Source organism: Boleophthalmus pectinirostris, unplaced genomic scaffold (genome assembly GCF_026225935.1).
Source record: "Boleophthalmus pectinirostris isolate CB_2022bp ecotype Guang Dong unplaced genomic scaffold, ASM2622593v1 HiC_scaffold_23, whole genome shotgun sequence".
Classification (NCBI taxonomy): Eukaryota; Metazoa; Chordata; class Actinopteri; order Gobiiformes; family Gobiidae; genus Boleophthalmus; species Boleophthalmus pectinirostris.
In genome coordinates, this window is record NW_026571207.1 from 19,806,034 (window position 1) to 19,828,131 (window position 22,098).

The following is a 22,098-nucleotide window of genomic DNA, read 5'->3' on the forward strand; positions in this document are numbered from 1 at the left end:
AGTCTGTAGCTAAAGTAAGCCTGAGTGCGAGCCAACCCTCACAAGGGGAAGACGAGACACCAACATGGTTTCACACTTAGACACTGCTGGAATTCGGTCAATAACGTTGGTTGTTCTGAGAAAATATAACATACTGTATGGTAAGTTCATGTTGAGTCATAATTCAAATCATGCATCCCGCGACTTCAGTGTAAATAGCCCTTGGGATAACATGCACATGACTTTAAATCAAATAGGAATAGATCAGAAAACATGTTCACATAGATTAACTACATTACATTAACAATGGCAAAAGATTTTATTAGTTTTTACCAAATACTGGTCTAATGGATAACTGAGAACATATATTTGTCAGATTTTGTTTATACAATTTTCAGAAACTAATCTCCATTTGAATCTATAAGCTACTTAGCAATGTAGCAAGGCTAGTGCCAAAAATATGTATTTTTTGGCAGTCGTTGGCCAAGAAAATAAATCTGGAGCTCTCCAAATCTGCAAATCCTCTTTGTGACTGGTCCAGAGTAGTCAGAGCTTCCCTGGTGAACTCCCAGCCTGAAATCTTCTTTGATAGAGGTAAGACATTATAAACTGTGCATCACAAATACTTTCTTTAGGCACACTCAAACGCCTCATCTCAATTATTCCCTCTCCCTGAGCTCTATTTCACAGACATTACACTAAACATTATCTCCATTAAAATAACTGCCTAGGGCTCTTTTCTCTCCTCTGATAACCTGAGAGCTCATTAGTGCTAAAAGGTACATTATAAACATTAAAAACAATAAAAAGTGTGAGTGGTTTTCCTTTGAAAGTGGAGTGTGACAGCGGGAGAGCACTTGCTGTCGTCTGCGTGCTCAACATAATGGTGTTTGTACAAAAACAGATAAGGAGCTCTTCACTGAACCAACGGGATTTAATTAAGAGTGAGTGACAGCCGCCACAAGAGCGGTCTGCCACTGTGTCTTTTTATCTTTTATAAAAATATACTCGCTTGGTCATGGGGAGCAACACTGCACAAGGAATATAAATGAGAAAGCAGCCTAAAATTCAGAGACATTATTTCTGTTGATCAAACATTTTTACATATTATGAAACCATAATATATAACCAAATTTTGATTGTTAAAAAGATCTTGAAACCCATTAATCCAGTTTCTAAGAACCATTGGAATGATTATATTTTTTATTTACCTTTAGTGGGTTGTAATGTAATGTAAGACAGTAACTTCATCATCAAATAAAGTATTTGGCAGTAAAAATGCTTGTAATTGAATAAATGAAAAATAATTATGTTTAGTACATACTGTACTATGGAACTTTCAGGGTAGCAAAAAATTTTATAAAAATATAGCAGACTTTTAAGTAGTTGCATTTGTCACAGAAGGAGTAGAATTAGAAGGTCCTTTTTAATTACACTGAAGTACTTAACACCCTGTCTGAGGTCAAAGCTCTAAGGATTGCTGTCTCCCCCATCCCATAATAACTCATCTGGTACTCCGTATGAGTCATTTTCAATTAACTTTATTTTGATCTGCAGAGGTTACTTGCTTTTATGGTGTAGCAGCGTGAACACTGTTGATGTGTCAACCACAAACAGAGCTTTCACACACACTATGAGTCAACAGTTACATTTAGACCTGCTTTCACTATTGTCTGATCAGCCTATATTGTTTCTCATGTCCCTCAGCGCTCATAGAGAAAGTACATAATGTTGTAAACAAACACATGCATTGTTCTGATGCTCTGTGCTCTGAATAATCCAGAGGATGTGGTCCTTTAAAGTCAGATAAGGCTAATCAATACTGATCTATGTGATGAAAATAGACCTAACCCAAACAGAGTGCTGCTGCTCTTTACATAAGCCTGGAATTGAATGGGGGAGAGGTGGCTTCACATCCAAACCATAACCAGTGCACCAGAGTTCATTTTGTTGACTAAAATATTACAATCACTGTTATTGTAAATTTTTTGCTGAATAATAACAATATACATAAATGAATCAAAGCTTAACGAGTGGAAAATAAATCCAAGTTCTGCTTTTCAATCTCTGTGCCACAAACTGACCATGAATAAAATGTCTCATAGTTAAAATAAAATAAAAATCTTGTCAAAGATAACACTGGCACACATAAAGTGATTTGAGTAAACTGTAAATAACTGTTATAACTGATATCTATATTTTCAAGTTCGTTTTATTCTAAAAACTAAACTCACTTAAATTTTGTGCTCAGTGTTGTGTTGTTTTGCCATTGTTTTATGTAATCAAAGCTGCTTTTTTTTTTTTTTTTTTTTTTTTTTTCAAATTGATTTGATTTTCCTCCATTTCCTGAGATGCCCCATCACACAGCTGGCTAATCACATGTGGATGTGAATGTGACTTAACAACTCTTGCAGTGATCAATACCACACACAGAGCCAAACCAAAGCATGTGAGAAACAAGTCCAATGAAAACTCTTATATCAGCCTCCAGTTGTTAGCTGTGTGTGAATTTCCTATCTCCTATCAGCTCTGATATAAATATTTCTCAAAAGAAGAAATGACAGAAACCATCAAGGAAAAGATTGAGTGTAGTGATTTTTAAATGGTGCAGATAAAAGAATATGAGCTCTTCACAAATCTGTTTGATACAGGAGCAGAGGAATGCATGTCAAAGGCAGCACTTTGAACATAGTACATCTACATGTAGTACTGTAAGATAATGTAAAAATGAACAACTGGAATATATTTGAAAGCTTACATGTGATTTTAGGAGTATGAATAAAATATGTTTGTAGTTCCTGACTAAACAGGGGAATATGGTGTAGATTAGACTTTTACACCAGATATTAAAAGCAGAACAAAAATGGCAGCCTGTAAGAAGGTACCCTTCTTTTTCTTTTCCCAACAATATATTTCATATTTGTAGCACACAATATAACACTAAAATAAAATGTAAAACAAACATAGGCAGATATGTATTTGCAGAAGTTTATATCAAATTAGGGTTTTCACACAACTGTAATATAATAAACTATGGGTTTCATTTAACAGGACTTGGGTTGCAATATTGGAAGTCTAAATATTAAGACTAAATTAGACAGCTGGCATTTCTAAATCTGCAACACTGATAAGATTAAATGAGTCATAGTCATTATCAAACTGTGTCACATACCCCTGGGCTGCTGTGGAGGAGGCAGAGTTCAAACCAGTGTTTCCTGACATTGGTAATTACTTCTCAGGCTTAACTGGTGGCCTGAATCTCCTCACAGCTCCTCAGCTCACTCACCACTCGGGGCTGGGGCTCAGGAACTGTACATTTCTGCCATGACAGATTGGCCAAGTAAAAGAGTTTTTTTCTTCACTTCAAACCCACTGCATTGGGAATGGCCTCTTAAAGATGAATGGCCAGCCAATCCTCAGAGGGAAGATAATAGATGAGGATTAAATATAATCTCTCTGACCACTGGTGTGGATTTGGACTGATGCAGATGAGAAACCTTTTCTCGAAGAGCAACTTTTCAGACTCAACTCCAAACTTAAATACATTTGTTCTTTTCTGTGGTCTTTCTTACCAATATAATATATACTTTGTGCTGCAATTCTACATACAGTGTTAGAACTGCATATTTTATGAATATCTTATTGTCCAATGTGAGTCATTCAGTAACATTTAGTTTGTATTCATCGCCATCTAGTGGACATACCTATTAACACACATGGCATTTAACACTCAAATATGTAAGCATCCAATGATATGCCATGTCAGTGAGGCACTTTCTCTTATAGATTTTATACACATAGGAAATACATAAGATTATTCCATAAAAGGATGTTTTTTTGGAGGAGCATTTGAGGGCTGAAGACTGTTCCTGTGAAAGGAGCCAGAGAGGGGAGCAGAGCAGAACAGTCACATGATGGTGTTGGAGCCTTTAGAATTGATCAGAAACGTCCAGTGAGGTTCATTTGGTCTTCTTTTTCTTTTTTCAGAACACTCTGAAGAAGACCGCGAGTGAGCAGTCAAAACTGTCAGGTATGAAAACAAATTTACATAAATTATCAGATAGGTACAGCAGCTGTATCTAGTTTCTGGAGTTTTCGGTGCAATAAAACATGATAGATATCCAGAGATGGGAAGAATACTTGAAAATGTATTCAGTTTCAGAAAACTAAGTACCCACATTTAGATGTAGCCTATGAAAAGAGGAGATAAGGTGAGCTCTTGAATGGGGCTATAGTGAGTCGGAGGAGGGATGTAGTACACAAGTGCTCTTCAAGGATGAGGTCACTAGGCCACTTGAGATGGGAACAGAGATTAGACACCTACCAACTCCACCACTGCTTACAGTTCCACGTTGGTAGGTGTCTGACCTCTTTTCCCATTAAAATGTGGCCTATTTTGAAACATATTTTGTTACATGGTCCACATTAAACTGACATCTGATACTTAGAATACCTTTACATTGGATTGCATTTAAATTATAGTATAATATATGATTTAAAACAGCTTAATGTTTGTTTCACGTGAGAAAGGAAAACACACATGAATACAGAGTATAGTTCCTCAAAATGTGTTAATTTCCGGTAGCCTACATGCAGTCAGTTACTTCCCACACTTTAAAAAAAAAAAATTATTTACACTTTTTAAAAAATATATTATTTTATTATGATTATTATTAGATTAGATTATGTTCTGTTATAACTTCCAACTTGAAAATCACTTGTTTGAGTGAACGTTATCATGTTATATTTCCACAAGAGGGCAGCCACTGCTCAGATTTCTGTGCTGTTGTGTCGTGCTTATTCTGCCGTAGCGCGTCAGCCCGCTCTGCCCAAGGACATTATTACACACTCAATAAAGCAATAGTCAGCCATTTTCTCTGCTTAATTGATCCCAGCGCTGCTACACAATGTGTTGCATGACATTTTACTGCGGCAGGACGCGACAGTAAAATACCTCGGAGGAAGACGTTCTATTCGTAATTGACTTGTTGTGGTGCGCTTGTTGAGTGGCCATCTGTAAACAGCATGCAGGACACTTGTTGGTCAGTGCCCAGGTCAGTGCTGCATTCCTGTCCCTGTCTGCGTCTCTCATGGCGGGAATAATGCCTCCGCTGTGCTGCTATTTGCCAGACCTTGTGAAACATTTGTGCGCAAGCGAGACACAAGCAGCTCTTTCCCAATCCCAACTAATGCAGACGTGGAATTGACAAACAAGCATGAGGGAAAACCTGATAAGAGATTGTTTATGTTGCTTATGCAAGGCAATAAAAGATAGTGGATTCTTCCATCATAAATATACAAGCTCTCTGAGACACAAAAGCGCAATTATGTAAACCCAAACTGACAGCTAAATTTTGATTTCATGTATTTCTCAGAAGACATAATTCCAAAACTCATGCACATTTCAGATTGCTTGGAACATCGAGTTGGTTGCGCTTTAAGTAGATCAATGCAAATCTTAGACTTTCCCAGCAAAGACAAGAGTATGAGTACAAGGAAAAGAGTATTACGAAGAGAAAGGTAACAGCAGGTCATATGCACTGATAATGCAAATGTGCAAAATGCAGCTATAGATACCATTTCAAACTTAAAATGGTTAAAATGATAGATGTGGATCTTTTACAGTTGCTCTTACTGCAACTAAATATATCATATTACAGTTGCATATATGCATTTTGAGCATCAGTGCATGCTTTTAAAAATACATAATACATAAATATGTTAATATGAAAATATATTATAATAAATACATAAATAAATGTTTTGATGAAGTGACATTAAGGCTCCCACATAGTACTTGTAATCTGTCCACACTTCCTTCTCAAAGCCTTGGTCCTGGCGCATGGATGATCCTGGCTTTGCGGTCACAGTGTTCCTCTCCAGGCCACTCCTTGTTCTGGAGCAGAGCTGGCCCGCTACAAGTGCACATGTTTAAAGCATGGCCCAAAAGCCCTCTTTCCTATTTTGTCTACTCTGCTTCCACTCCACTGGCTACACAAGAGCCCGGACTGAAGAGGGGGTGGGTTTTTATCTTCAACTGACACTTCCTCCGACCAATCACAATTTTTTCCACTCCCTCCCAGTCTCCAGTCTCCTCCCCGCTGTTGTTTCTAGGCGCACCAACAACCAAGGGGAGGGAGAAAAGTGTACGCAGAAAAAAGTCACAGCAGTAGGCAGGCGGCTTCTGGGTTTTCCTTCCCTGCTGGAGTCCTGTGTGAGCGCGGAGGGCGTTCACTAGTTTCACTCACTGTTTGCCACAGGAGCAGGAGCAGCGGCACAGCGCCTGACCTGGAACAAAGGGGAAAAAGCAGCCAAAGCACTGGAGAGGAACTCAGGGAACTCCAGGGTATTGAAAAGACACACCTGGCTACTTCATCCTACTTTCTTCTACTACTTGTGCACCTGTCTTTGCTTATCACATCCTTCAAACTTGCAGAAGATGTCTGAAGATGATTGCCGGTCTCCCATTGGTCTGGACTGCTGTAGCTGCTGCCTGGATTTGGCCAATGGTATTGATGAGTCTATGGGAGGCAGGGGGAGTCCGAGAGGTTTGGGGGCACTGCCAGGGAGTCCCACCAGCCCAACGGTCAGTCACTTTCGCCAGCTTCGCCACCAGCTCAGGTACCAGAACCTGAACACGGACAAGCTCAACAACATCATGAGGCAGGATTCACTGGAGTCTGTGGTGAGGGATCCATGCTTCCTGCTCAATGAGGGCATCTGCAACAGCAATATCGACCAGACCATGCTGTCCATCCTGCTCTACTTCCACAGGTATGGCATCTTGTTCAATACTGACCGTCCATGAAGAAAACATATGTTATTGTGTCATAATAAGTCACAACCCATGCCTGTTACAGTTTAAAAAGTGTTAAAAGTAGAAAGCAAATCAGTGTTCACAAATACACAAAACTGTCACCAAAAATAAGAATACACTTGAACATAATGAACTTATAACTTATAATGAACAGGTTATGTAAAGATAAAGATAAAAACATAAATTAAGATAGTATTTCCCAAGAGCATTTACCTTAAACCCCTCACCATGATGACCATGAACAAAAACAAAACAACCATGAAAAACAACACATACATAAATACTTTTTCAGTGAATCAACTTTAAATAAATAAATACATCAATACATAAGCACATAATACATATACTTGCATTCATTTTCTGGAGACTGTTCCTAACCTTAACCTCATAGTTACTTCTTACATAACCTTAACCTAACCCTAACCTTAACCTATTTTAAACTATATCTTCATTTTAAAATATGTTATTGATTTATTAACAACAACAATATTATTTATTGTTAAAAGAAGTCCCCATGAAAGAGGCATATCCACATGAATTAAATATGTATAGAGCTTTTTGATTTTGTGATGATTACTTGCCCATATTTAATTCAGCACTTTTTAATTCAGCCTTTTCTGCACCTGACTAAATCTCTTGCACAGCGGTGAATAATAACAGATGGTTTGTGGAGACTAATGGTGTTTCTCAGCACATCTCCTAAAAGGCTGACACTGATGTTTACTGTTATGGATTAAGTATATGGTGCAGAATGCTCATTTTGACAATCTTCCAAAGGGAGCTGTCATTATGAGCCAAAGTGGGAAACAGCAAAACAGGCCTGAATCATCAGCCAATGCACAAATTATCCTGTTCCAAACAACATAAGTGAAAAGTGGCACCTTCACACAGCTGTTAGTGAGAGCTTACATAACAAGGAAATGTGTTTTAAATGACAGAATACCCAGTGTGATTTTTTCATATTTAATTGTATAAAGTGTGGACATGGGCTGTGGAAGTGGTCCTGTGTGAATGGATCCAAGAGCTGAAGTGTTGTGGCTCAAATGTGCAGAGCAGGAGGCAGATGGTCATAATGTTATGCGTGGCTAGTTTTTTGTACAAACCAGAACACAATGGCTATGTTTACTGCTGTACTGTTTCCATTAAAACCTTCTTTGTAATAGCTTGAGGTCAATTACTCCAACCTTCCTCCCTGGTGTGTGTAAAGCACATTTGGCAGCACACCTCACAGTGTTTGTGAGCTGCTCAAAGTGCTGCCTCACACTGTATGTGCCAGTTGGCCCAGTGCTTTGGCAGTGTCTCCTCAGTGACTCCTGTGTCACATCACATCTCCCAGCGCAGGCCTCTGCAGAGTGCTGCAGGCTGCACTACTGTACACCTGTGCCTCAACCCCATCACACCCGTTTTAACCTGAAATTTAACTACTGACAGCTGGTTATGTCATTACATGATAACAATAATATCTAGGTATTCTGCATTGTTTTTATCTGAAATTATTGACCTTTGTATGCTACATTGGTCGAAAGGTTGAAAACTCAATCTTATCTATGCATCATTGTTAATGTATAGATGTATGTAAATAAAACAGACAAGGAGTATCTTCAATTACAGCGTGATAATAATTTTAGATATCATTATTCAAAATGTCAGACTCTTGATATTTTTTTCTTTCAGTTTAACCTACTTCCTTATCTATTTCCTTTTTAATCACTCCCCTCCACAGTCAATAAAATACATTTTAACCACAGCCATGTTCAATTATCTAAATTTACATGCCAAATTAACTTTGTATTATCACTTTTTGTTTACTCATGTTATCTAAGAAATGTGCTGCCAAGAGATTTATCAGACCGTATAAATTGTACCCACTGACTTATCTACCCAACGCACACCAAACTTTAAAAGGGATCATATGATGGCTGTGCTTCTACATTTTATAGTCTATTCCTGCTTTCACATATATATTTTAAACATTGTATTGTCCCCGTAGGGAGATTTGTCCTCTGCATTTGACTCACGTGGTTGACTATAGCGTGCCAATAGCATTTGTATTGTCCAAACCTGATTGAGTAACAGATGCTGGCCCTGTCTGTGTGGCTTGACCTCTGCTGTTGGTCAGTGTGGCTATACACCTCTCAGTGCCAGCTCACTGTTTGCCTGACAAATACACTTTTCCAGCCAAGAACACTTTGTCCATGAACTTCCACATCTCAAGAGGGCCTGGGTAGCACAAGTCAAATGGTTTTGTAGAAACAATGATATTATGGAGACTGATAATTTTACATCCAAATAGTAGTATTTCAAATAATAATTAAAATAAGACCAGGAGACAGGAAAGACATCTTAAAGGAGTGATTCATGTCTATATGTTTGAGTACTCCTGTATGGATCTGGATTTGACAGTTGAGTACTCAGAAAACATTTTGTCATCTGTTCCCTATCTCCGTCCATAGCCCAAAACTTGTTTGTGTTTTCTCTTTAGAATAGCACCAAATAATTAAAGTTGTTGTCATAGTCTCACCAGCATCAGAAAATCAGTTCTGCAGTTTTGAAAAGGAAGTCAATGAATCAGTAAAATTGAGCAATACAAAGAAGAAAATGTAAAAGAATGATCTATGTATGTGATAGTGCATTTTTAAATATCAGTAAAAACATAGTATGCTTTTTAAATACTTTTGTATACATGTTGATATGAAGTTTGCAACTGGCAATCAGTCATGAGTCAGAAGAGGTGTTTTCTTGAGTCCATGCCCCTGGGTCTCCACTACTGCGTCATACATACATAGTGTTTCTCCTTATCGTCTGTAAAAGTGTCCATCAAACCTGGAAAGAATGACAGTGTTGTGATAGCTAATGCCCCAGTATGCAGACTGTCATGTTTGGGGCTGTAGAGTGTGCAGCTGCAGCAGAGATGACACAAAAAGTGCAGACAGGGTTGAAGAAGACACATTTCTAACACTGACAGTATCTGAATGGTGTTGATGCTCACAGTATGAATATGAGTGAGCCACTTTGACTGGAAGTATATTTAAAACTGCATTGTCCTGTCAATGCAATTGACAGAATGCTCCCCTCCCTCATGATGTGTGCATTTTTTCTGTAAGATCTTTATACAGAATTATCTTCCACTATAATACCACATTGTTTATATAGGGACATAAAAAAAAAAAATATATATATATATACACACACATAAATAATGGTTAAAAATGTTATTGCTTGTCCTGGAGTGCTGCACAGTATGACATTCAGATTATCTATGTATTTATATTATTCAATTTGTTTTTATTGCTAAGACAATACCTTCAAATTATGTATTCGTAATGTGAGGGAGGTTGCCTCTCCACAGATCTGACCTTGGCCTAGAGGTGCCACCTCGACTCTATGATCACTGATATGTTGAACATTCCAAGCAAAGCCATACAAGCAAGTTACAAGGTCTCCACCTAAAACGTTACATAACGCACTTTGGAAGTATTCAAACCTAAATTACTTGCATGTATTTTGCATATTTTCCAAGACAAGATAACTGTTATAATAGCAAGTGCATTCCTTAGAGGGAGCATGTCCCTTTATGCCCTAAAAGCGTAACCAGCAGAAGTTTATAATGGTGATTTTGTGTTTCTCCCTGCAAAACGATCAATGGTGTCAAATCTGGAAGTACTACTACTATTACTACTACTGCTACTACTACTACTACTACTACTACTACTACTACTGCTACTACTACTACTACTACTACTACTACTACTACTACTACTACTACTACTACTACTACTACTAATACTACTAATACTAGTAGACTACTACTACTACTACTACTACTACTACTACTACTACTACTACTACTACTAATAATAATAATAATAATAATAGTAATAATAATAATAATAATAATACATTGGTTTTATATAGAGCTTTTCACATTAACTGAAAGACGCTTCACGAAAAGTGGCAGTGACATAGAGTTTTATGTGATTGTAATCCTTCGCCAAAGCACCTAAACCCGAGTTTCTAGTGCCAGCGTGACCTACAAAACCTTGGAGAGCGCTTACATAACTTGAGGGGTTACAGGTGGGCTGGGAGGATGTAAACAGAGAGGAAACGCTGATGAATGGTTTGGAGGGGAAGTGTGTGGAGCGAGTGTCCTTCTAAACAAAGGGTGAGAGGGTCCGTGCCATGTCAGGACAGCGGCACAAACACAGACAAGGGTGACACCAAGACACAACACACTCTGCTCACGAGCTAAATATAGGCAGCTATTTGGGCATGATAACTGCATCTATCATTCACATTCTTATGGTTGTTGTTGTTGTTGTTGTATAGTTTAATGAGCCCGTATTACACTATTTTGTAATCTGTTGTGATTTTTTTCCCCACACATGCAAACACACGGATATTCAGGCTATTTCTTCTTATCTCTGAAACAAAAAAACACCCTGTTCCACCTTGTGATGTCATGTGATAATACAGGAAGCTCTCCACTGTGTTTTTAAACTCCATGCACTTTCACTGGAATCATTTATTGAAACATGTGCGACTGAAACAAAACACAATGTTTTGGATGAGGTATCAACATTTTAACATGTCTTAAAACTCACAAGAGTTTTTTGCGTAACATAGGATCTTTAAAGACATAGGGCAAGTAGATGTTTAAAAATCTTAAAAAAAAATCTTCTCAATTACAATAATGTGAGAATTCCATGTCTGTGTAATCCCTCAATTGTCCAGGTTGGCTCCTTTTCAAAAGAAAATGTAATTCTATCAACTGAACTAAAGCCACTCTTGTTGGCCACTACCTCATTCAGTCTTTAGCCCAGTAAACTTGACTTTTTGTACATAAATGTAAACTTCCCTCATGATCTCTAACCTTAACTGTTATGTAACTGCATGTTATTAGTTTCGTGCTCTATAAAATAGTGTGAGAAAAGTTTATTTTTTACACATTAATGCTGTGTTACAGCTCAATATTGGTGGGTTATTTTTAAGAGTTTTTAGTCTAGGCTAGATCTAGCCCATAACCTGTTTTACTTGATTGTAAAGTGGTATAAAGCATGGAGCCTAAACAATAAACCACCGAGGGACCAATTTAACACTACAGTAATGTTTTTAACAGTGTTGTGACTAGTGCGCCCTTGAGTGTGGAGATGTTTGGCTGTTACATTTGCTTTGCGGAAGTTCTTTGTGTGGATTGTATGTCTGCTATAGGCCGCTGGAAGCTGTTAAACTGGTGATCAGCCTGTTTATGCCCGTAAGGTCCTCTTTAACCACTAAGCAAACACAGACAGACGCACTTAACTCTGCCATTACCATACTGTTGTGTAACTCCGATAGAGGAATAAACACACGCCCCTGTGCCATATGTCCTTTACCTGCAAGGCTGTGGTTTCAGGTCTGGTTACCGTGGCAACGCAGTAAACCGGCTCGCTCGTCAAAGCGTCCACGCAAACATGCTAATCCATAACTTTGCATGGGGACAAAAACCTGAAAATTGTTGCAGTGTCTGATGGAAATATGAATACAAATAACTTATGCAACTTATGTAATATTACTGAGGTAACGCTGATAGGTCTGATGTATGTTTAAATAGGCCTTTGAATCATTCTTTCAGTTTTAAAATATTCATTTTTTAAGCCTGATTGTTTTATGTTGTTACCTTTATAATTAATGTAATAATATTCAAATAATTAAAAGTGAAATATATTGTGAGTAAATTGTGCTGCTTTTTAATCTACACATGTGGCTGTGTTTTATTATCTATTTACATAACTAATGAGAGTCAGTGTGCTGAGATTCGAGCTGGACTCTGACTGGACAGCGCTCACACTTGAGCATAAACACACACAGCCTTGACCCTCTGCTGACACGTCACCAATGCTGGATCAGGTTAAGCCCTTTTGTTCCACTCACACACATATGTACAGTAATGAGCAGCACATTCACTACTGCACATTGCACGATAGTAAGTAAGTAAGTGGGTTTTTAGTAACACAGGCTTTAGTATATTAAATAATTTGTCTTTTTTTGAGTCTATTTTTGATTTTGTTATGGATAATTTCTAAATTGAAAAACAAAAACATATATAAAAATATATATACATATATATATGCCATTTACTGACATACTTTTTTATTCTTATTTGAGTACCTTCATATAGCATACTTTGAGCTTCTTGAATAATATTATTTTGAAGTAACTTTACTCTTGAGTATGAGTTTTGGCTACTCATTATCTCTGTCTCTGTTGATACTGATCTTGATGTTTGTACAACTGTCTTTTAATTGCTAGTCCATTTTTTTTTTATCTCGGACTCACCCCTCCTCAGAGATGAAGTTGTTGGCAGTGGGTGAGCTTAAAAACTAGCTGTTGTGATTGTGTTGTGGGTGAGTGACCAGGCTAGCCCTTGGAGCCTTATCTGTTTGGCCCAAAGCTCTGGCGCCCATTTAGATAATCAGCCCTCCTGTCAGCACTGGCAATGACACTGTGCTGCTGCTGCCTTAGTGCACTTGATATAACGATGAGTGATGAGTAATGGTAGCACAAATAGACTGTATGTCATTCCCAGGCTTTATAAGCATACAACAGCTCATATCTTTATCAGCGATGGGGAGGGTCTGTCTGAACTATAGGATACCACCCAGGCTGAGTGTTACAGGGAGCTGGTTAGAGAGCTATAAAATTTCCAATCTGCACCACTTTCATTAGCGTTTCACTTTTTATCACTCAGCATTAGGGGTGAGAACGTGGTAACCCGCCCTTCTATTAAGACTCAGATGAAGGATGCCAACATTACTGCATGGAAAGGATTGTTTTTTTGGACCGTGTCATGCAATGGTATTCTCATGTGAGTTTCTTCAGTTTCTAGAGGCAGTTTTCACACTTCAACCCTGGCATTCCTGGTTTCATAATCCCAGTGCGGTTATCCCACTCTGAGTCAGATTTGACGTACACAATGGGGCGCTATACAATACACCCAGACAGTTGCTTTGTGGAGCAGGCCTGCCATTAGCCTATTATTGTATTCACACGCAGGTTGGGAACATATCGTACTTGACAGTGCAGACGTGTTAATGACTTAAGGGCCATAACACTGACTATAATCTGCCTCAGCCTCAGCTAAATATAGTTGATGAGCCATTATTAAGGATGTCTGACATTGTTTTAGAGAACACATGATTGAAAAGTGCTTGTAAAAACATCAAAAAGGTAATAAAAATGTTAAAATATCAACCAGTTTTGTTGATATATAACCTACTTTAATAAGACTGTGTTTTTGGTTGTGAAGATGAGGCTTGCTTGTGACTGGAAGGTTAAAGATAAACTTTAGAACATTCTCTATAAAGATAGATCAGTTTTATGTGGAACATTTCTTGCAAAGTAAGCTGGTCTCCATGCAGAAACCTGCCATCCACAGGTTGCAACAGTTACGAGTCAAGTCTGTGGAGAGGTAAGAGGAAGATGCTCATAATGAATGCTTGTTTTGCTTTTCTCTTGCACTGTGGGGCTTTAGTAATATATTTGTACTTCAGTGCCACTGCAGGGAAAACAAATCAGACACAAGTAGTTTGACCTTTTAGCCCTGATCCAAAAAAGTCCCCAAACCACATGTTTCGTGCGAAGGCCAGAGTGGTAATGAGTTTGGATTTGAGGGACATTTTGGTTTGAGTGCATACGGCTAACGCTCCATTCTGCTGTTGCTTCTCATCAGGTCATTGCGCTAAATGGGCGTTTGGCAGGAAACATGCAGTTCACATTGAAATCAGAGCAGCTCACTTCCCAATCAACTTCAGTTTAAAGCTACAGTACCAGAGAGGCTTTACAGGAAACTGCAATAGGCATTTTGGAGGGTTCTAACCAGAACATAACACACATCTGGGAACTCCTGTGCTGTCACTCCCAGTTGCACCATTAATCAAAACTTGCACAACTATTTTTACCTAACTGTTCTAAGTTAGGTAAGCTGTTTACGCCTAGTTTTTGCAAGTTTTCCGTTCCTCATTAAATGCATTTTTGGAGATAAAATATTTACGACTCATAAATCTATTTTCATCATGTTTATGTGTCTTGGAAAACAATTCTTATTCACAAAGCTATTTAGTGTGCCACATTTGGAGTTCTTGCAGGGTAGAAAACACTTTTACACAATCAATGTCAAGAAAGTTCACACTTGCAGAATTATATTTTATAATAATATATTTATGCTCACAGTAGAACTTAAAGGTGCGCTATGTAACTTTTCTGGTTAAGAGTCTGCCATCTGCTTGTCACCATGGGAATTATATAGGTTTGTCTGGAATGTCCTCATATAGCCTTAAATATATCCATCTTACATTTACTCAATAACATTGTTTTTGTTTACCTAAAAACTTATTTTGAAGGCCAAATAATAATTCTGCATGACTCAGCACCATCAGCTGCCATCACCTTGTCACCGTCGTTTTTGATTTATGGATTTGCTTCGAGGCCTATGTGCTGCAAACTAATTTACCACCACAACGGTAGGAGGCTAGGATTTAAAAATGTCCTGTGTGTATACAAAATGAAGCGGGAAAGCAGAATACCGGAAATGTATGTAGAGTGGATGTAGAGAGGACCAATCACAGCTCTTATTGTTTGCTTCGCTTTCCCTGACTGTCTGCGTTGGTTTGACGTGTAGTTACAAAATTTCTGAGGTGCACGTTGGTTGAACCAGACGCTCTGTGGAGGGGATTCAAGGCGACTCTGACTCCCTGCATTGTGATGCAGGTGATTTGAAGCATGGCCATAAATTGGGCTTCACTGTTGTGGGCTTGCCTCTCCATTGACATGGCATGTAACTTGGTGGCTGTAGCGCCACCTGCTGCCACTATAGAACTAAATAAATGGAATGCCATACTGTGGAACATTTGAGGCAACGTCTCCATGTAGAGAAGCAAGTGACAGATCCTCCACCAGAAAAGTTACACAGTGTAACTTTTGAAAACCAAAGTAAGTAATATAGTATATTAGTATTAGTAGTAGAATAATCTACTTAAATTTGATCTCACTTCTCAACATTTTGTAAGTACATAAAAGCAGATTTTATATACTGAATAGCCAATTTGCAATCTGCCCACAGAGGTGTATTCTGTAGCATCTGCATACATTTCACATATTGTTCCAACTAAATTGTGAAGAGAATGTGCTTGGGAAGTTGGAAAGATGGCTGAAAGAAAGAAATGTGCCAGGCTGTTGAATTTCTCTGGCTGTTCTTGAGCATTGACAGAGCACAGAGGGAGACACTCTAAAGGGCCAAAATAACAAGAAGCATCCTGTCCAAGAAGTTGTGCCTTTGTACTTGGACAACTTAAAGGGGCCGTCACACAATGGACCAGTGGTGTCTGTCAGGGTGTCACCGCGCTCTTTCTCACTGTGCTTCTGTGCTAATTAGTGGTGGTGGTATAACGAACTAGCATTGCATTCCTTCCAGTGCTGTCATGGAGTGGACTGACTCATAGATTTTTCTTGCACACTGTTTATATACTGAAAATGTAGGCTAAACATCGCTGCTATCTCAAAGTAAAAAGATGTTACAATTTGTGCTGCCAAAGTTGTGCTGGCTTGTCTGATTAATACCTTTTCCTTTCATCCTTCCTATTCAACTATCTGTCTCCATCAGATATATTCCATGCATGCTGCCAGCACTGTCTTTCACTAGCCCACAGTGCATACAAAGAACCATTATTAGTGTCATACAGAATAGGGAAGTGGAGAGCGTGCTAGGCTAACCCATGAGAGGGGAAAAAAAACAAGGTGATTTTATGTAATGGCCCAGGTCGTAACCTTTTGGCGGATAGTGTGTAGACTATGTGGAAGTGAGCTGAGGTCATGAGAGGAGTCTTGTGCTTTAGGGGACAGGGAAACACATGACCCGCTATTCAAATAAGCTGTCACTATTGCTTTGTGTACAGAGCTAATCCTATAGAGACTTCTTTACAATATCATTAAGTCACCTTTTGTCAAAGACATTTAACAAAAATCCAGCAGGTTTAGGTCAGACTGTAGTGGCATAGGAAATCCTTACTGAATCATTTTATAGAATACACATTTTTGGAATAAATGTCATGCATCATTACCTCTACTAATTAAAAAGAGATTGATTAAAGATTAAACTATAGATTTATAATAATACAATAAGCAAAAGGTATAATTTTTAATACAAATTTATCGTTCAGCTTCTTTAAGATTTAGAATATGGGGGGACGGTAGTCTGCTCTATTCATGGGGAACGCTGTCTGGAATGTTCCACAATATGCCATTATACTCATTTAACTACTTTACTAAATTCATTCCATTGCGGGCGTTTTCATTGGGTTCATCTCTTCATAGATCTAGCCATACCTTCTTTTCTCCGTGTAAATATATAAGCTATACTGTGTAACAGTATCTCCAGTGACAGAACAAGGTGGAGCCTCCTCTACTAGAAAAGTTGGTGCACCTTTAACATTCTGGAACATCTTAGATAAATCCTCAATGCTTGTTAGGGTCTTTAATTGACTAAAAACAAAAAAATATATAAAACATTTAACATTTATTTATATTTATGCTGTGGTCAAACTGTTGTTGCGTGTTTTGCTGGTTGACCGCATCCTGACCTTCTGCTTATCTGGATGGCTCTAGGCTTGTTTGCCAGCTTTTAGAGGCCACACATCACAAGGCCAAGTGTAGGCTATGGATTGGAACATACACTACATTCATTAAGATACAACATTATAGTTATGTAAATAAAAGTGAATGCACTGTGGGATTTTCAAAACCACATGTGATCTCAAGTCTAATGTCCTGTTGGAAGTAAAGTTTCTTGATTTGCTATGATGACTGCTCCAACTGTTCAAGCATGTATAATCCTTGTGCTCCCACAATGACTTCTTTATAAACCTGACCATTCTCACCATGGACTTATGTAACAGACAGGCTGAGCGAGCAGGGTTAAAAGGCAAACAAATCAAGCCAGCCACTTCTCTGTTCAGACCTAATCATATAGAGCAGTTTTGTTTTGTTTTTTTAAGCTTTAAATGGACTCTTGCAATAAAGATAAGAGTGACAGTGTAAATATTTATTTATTTTTTTAAATACTGAATGGAAAGATTAGAAACGAGGCCTTCATGTTAAGACTAGGGCTGGGCAAAAATATTTTTTTTAAATTGTGATTAATCGCATGAGTTTGAGCGATTAATCGCGATTAATCACATGTTATATGCAAAACCAATGAATGAATTAAAAAGTAGAGTATAGCGCTCTTTTATTGGAAATGTAAATGAAAGAGCCATACATTTGTTGTGCAAACAGCATTTCTTTTACAGGGGAATCCTCAGAGCCTTCAAGGTATTCAGGGAAGGCTCAAGAAAAAATATTGAATGGACGTTTGTACTACTAATATATTTATTGAATATTTTTTATGCTGTGAGTAATGAACACTACACTAGTAATAATTTCTAGATCAGTGTTATAAAGTTGGACTGATATTTCTTAGGAAACAAAGGGTTAATATAATGGAATGGAAATGGACCAATCACATTTTTTCTTCCAATGGTATCTGGGTAAATCAGTGACTCCAGCACTGAACTAAAGAAATAAGCTCAGCTCAGAGCGCACGGCTGGTCCGGCCACAGCCGGTGCCCGCTGAGTCCGTGGCCAGAGCCAGAAAAAAGTGAAAAAAGTGTCAAGAAAAGACGTCAAACTTAAAGAAATGCTCACGGTGGACTTTTTCAAAATAAAAGCCAGTGAGAAACAGACGTTTATAATAAAATAAATAAATAAATAATAAAAACTGCGTTAACGACGTTAAAATAATTGTCGGCGTTAATGACTTAATTAGTTAACGCAAAGTTAACGCGTTAACGTGCCCGGCCCTAGTTAAGACACAAGTCCATTATTTCTTTCTGCAAAGAGAAAGAGAAAGGTTTGAAACATATATGATAATAAATTAAATATGATTAGTGCTTTTCTGTTTTTAAATTATGTAACCAATTGAACTAAAATGCATAAATGCCTTTCTAGGAGCAAGGTGAAGTTCTCAGTAACTTGCTTCACTGTAATGTATTATATGATAATAAGGACTATTAAAACTACCAGCATATTTCTGTTGCCACAAACATGCACAGACAAACCTGTCACTTTACCACTGACACTTTTATGAATCTGATCATTATTTCCACCTCAAACAAGTCGATGTGTGGCGCCTGCAGTCGTAAGGAATAATTACAGTGTAGCGCTAACTGAAGTTCTCTGTCTAAAGGTTAAAGGACACAGCACCTGTCCTCTGCAGGGTATCACCTGTCTGAGGCACACTGCGCCTGCCTCCTCGTCTGTGTCACCTGCCTGACGGGCTCTACACTTGGCTCCTCCACTGTTCACATGACTAAGGGACACTGCACCTGTCCACCAAAGGTTATCAATTGTCTGACGGACCCTGCACCTACCCCCACCCAATTTGTCACCTGTCTGAGGGACTCTGCACCTGGCCCCTCTACTATGTAACCTGTAGAACACGGCACCTGTCCCTCCACTGTGTCACCTGTCTGTAGGGCACTGCACCTGTCCTGTCCACCTTGTAACTTGTAAGACACTGCACATATCTGAGGCAGACAAGGAGACATGAGCAGACAGATTATAGACTTAAAGACAAAGTCATAGTGTTGAGCCTGTGATAAGAGGACTAAGACTTCTTGCAGAGCTCAGCACTGCTAACTGCTGCAGTAGAACAGGGATGTATGTGTCATCATCTTTAAGTACACGCCATGATCACTAATGACCCCCTTTTATTCTCTAGCTTTTAACACTGTGTGAGTTGTGGTCCTCTGTTTTCGTTTATTGATTCATTTTTATTGATTTTATTTCTGCCTATTAGTTTATTTTATTGTTTATGTTTTAGTCCATTATTTTTTTATTTAGTTTTATTTATTGTGTTAACTACAATATTTAATTTCATTCTGTGCAGGAAATAACTTATAAAATGTCCTATAGAAAGTGGATTGGATTATTTAAAGCTTTGAAAAATATATTGATCATTAAAGCTCTGAAAAATGCAACTATGTTAGACAAACCCTACTCTAAATTGAAAGCATTATATATGGTTAGTAAATACTTATACCGATCTAGTAAAAATCTTATCAGCTAGTTAGTGGTGGGTACCACTCCTTGTACGTGTGTTTTTGATAGTTTACCTAAAGTACTGGGAGTACAGCCAACGCCTGTATCAGAGGAAACAGTGTTTAACAACAGCTGCGAAAGCCCTCTCCTGCTCCCCGCACAGACACACGCCCTCCGCCTCCTCCAGGCCTTCTTCCTCATTTTTGTGTTTTCCTGTTTTGGTTGCAGTCTCTCTTTGCTTCGTCTTTGATACTTCAGACAGTAGCCTAAAATGTACCGCTCTGTTCTTGCTTAGATATTTTGATAAATACCCTAATAACTTATAATGTAACTTATTCTAGACTTGTGAGATGTTATTACTTTGCCTGGAATATCTCACAGTATGGCATTAAATAGACAAAATAAAAGAAGGTCTGTTAAATATACTACAATTAACTTAAATTACCCCTTTTTTTTCCATGTTGTTTTTATTCTTGTCCTATGTCCTTGTCCATTCTCATGTGTGGTGTCATGTGCCACTGAAATCATTGAAGTAAACTTAAAAAAATAAATAAATAAATAAACGCCATACTATAAAAAAAAGTATTGCATTTAACTTCTCAATAAATAAATGAATAAATAAATCTCCACAGAGACAAGCCAGGACCCTCCAACAGAAAAGTTACTCAGTGCACCTTTAATAGTAGGACAATGCCCAAAACACATATAGCCTACATTTAATTATCCTTGAACCCCTCTGAGAATTTACTAGGAGGACACTTTATTGTATCGTGTGTTGTTACCTGTTCTTTATATCAACCTCTAATCGAGCTGATGATTCACCCAGAACAAACACCGTAAAAGTTCAAGTGCACTGATGCAGAGCAAGGCCGATCTTGTTTCACCTCCCTGACACGCTGTCCTCACGTAGCGCGTTTGCCTTTGCGCTGCTGGATCAACATTACAGCAGAGTCACGAGACAGGGCCAAAAATAGGTGAGACTACAGCTGTGCATTAGACAAGATGGGAGACAGGTCACTGACAGGTGCAGCACCTGGAGAGGGAGCAGGGTCAGGGTGACACATAGTCAACACTTTTACTGCCCACAAACACAAAGGTCAGTCTTGGCACAAATGGAACCTCTGAGACAGAGAATTAAGAAAGAAGAGCAGCTTTAGGCAGTGCAGACAATGACTCATAAGATGTATTTGCTCTGGCTTGTACGGACAAATACAGATAATAAGATGTAACCACTAGACAAATACAAAAATACGAAAAATACAAAAAATAAGAAAAATATAAAAAGTAAAAAAAATAAAAATAAAAATGCAAAGAAAATTTATTACAAATATTTGTTGACAAATTGATTGACATAACAAAGGGTTACAATCTAGCAACAGTTTAAATGTCCAATTTTATGATGTTGATTTATTTCTTCCTTTTTAATATGTGATTCCCATAGACCTATCTCGACTAAAACGAGTTTAATCTGTTTACTGAGAAAGAACACAAAAGTTATCTTACTATCATCTTGAGCAAGTTCATTCACATGCAATTGATATATGTCACATAGTATATGGCATGTTCTTCTTCTATTCTTCTAATTTATCCCGTGTCCTTTGCAGCTACACATAACCCCAGCTGACTTATTGCCTCAGAGTGAGTTCAAAGACTGCATGTTTCTGACTGTGTAACTTCTTCCTCTATTTTTCCAACTCTGTATGTTGCTGTGATTGTTGATTGTGCAATCTGATCAGTTAACCACAAAACACACATATTTTAATTCTAGTTGCGCTGTGTGTTGACCTCACTTCACCTGTCAGAGCTGGCATGGGTCCAGTCCTGCCTCATGCATAGGGAAATACTGCTGTCAAAGCCCAGAGATAGGACCTGGGACACAGGAGACTTTTGGGTTTAAATTCACGCTTCACATCAGACATTTTGACAACAATCATGGCTCTTACGCAGTTATATCAAAAGTACAGGCTCTATCTGATAAAGCGTCACGTCAGCACTACTGTGCACGCAACACAGTCATAGTACATTTAGATGCGTGTGAATGCGCGCTTCAGTTCAACGCTTTTCAAAATAAAGAATTACCAGGGCATTATCAGGAAATAATTCTTATATACTTACATAAGACAAAATAGATTTAAGACATGCAATAGGATGACCATGACTTGGGTAAAATTCATTAAATGTCCTACATAAAA

General features: G+C 38.2%; 1 protein-coding gene across 2 annotated transcripts in view; it reads left to right on the forward strand.

The window, feature by feature from the left end:
• The first annotated feature begins 6,175 nt into the window (after window positions 1-6,175).
• Window positions 6,176-22,098, forward strand: part of tsc22d3 (TSC22 domain family, member 3) — a 30,970-nt gene continuing 15,047 nt past the window's right edge. Inside the window, exons 1-2 of one of the 2 annotated variants that reach the window (XM_020923564.2) lie at window positions 6,176-6,325; window positions 6,416-6,753. In XM_020923564.2, the coding sequence (XP_020779223.1) occupies window positions 6,419-6,753 (335 nt within the window). In that variant the 5' untranslated portion in view covers window positions 6,176-6,325; window positions 6,416-6,418. Of the gene's footprint in view, window positions 6,754-22,098 lie in introns of both variants that reach the window. The other variant, XM_020923563.2, reaches the window with a different exon arrangement.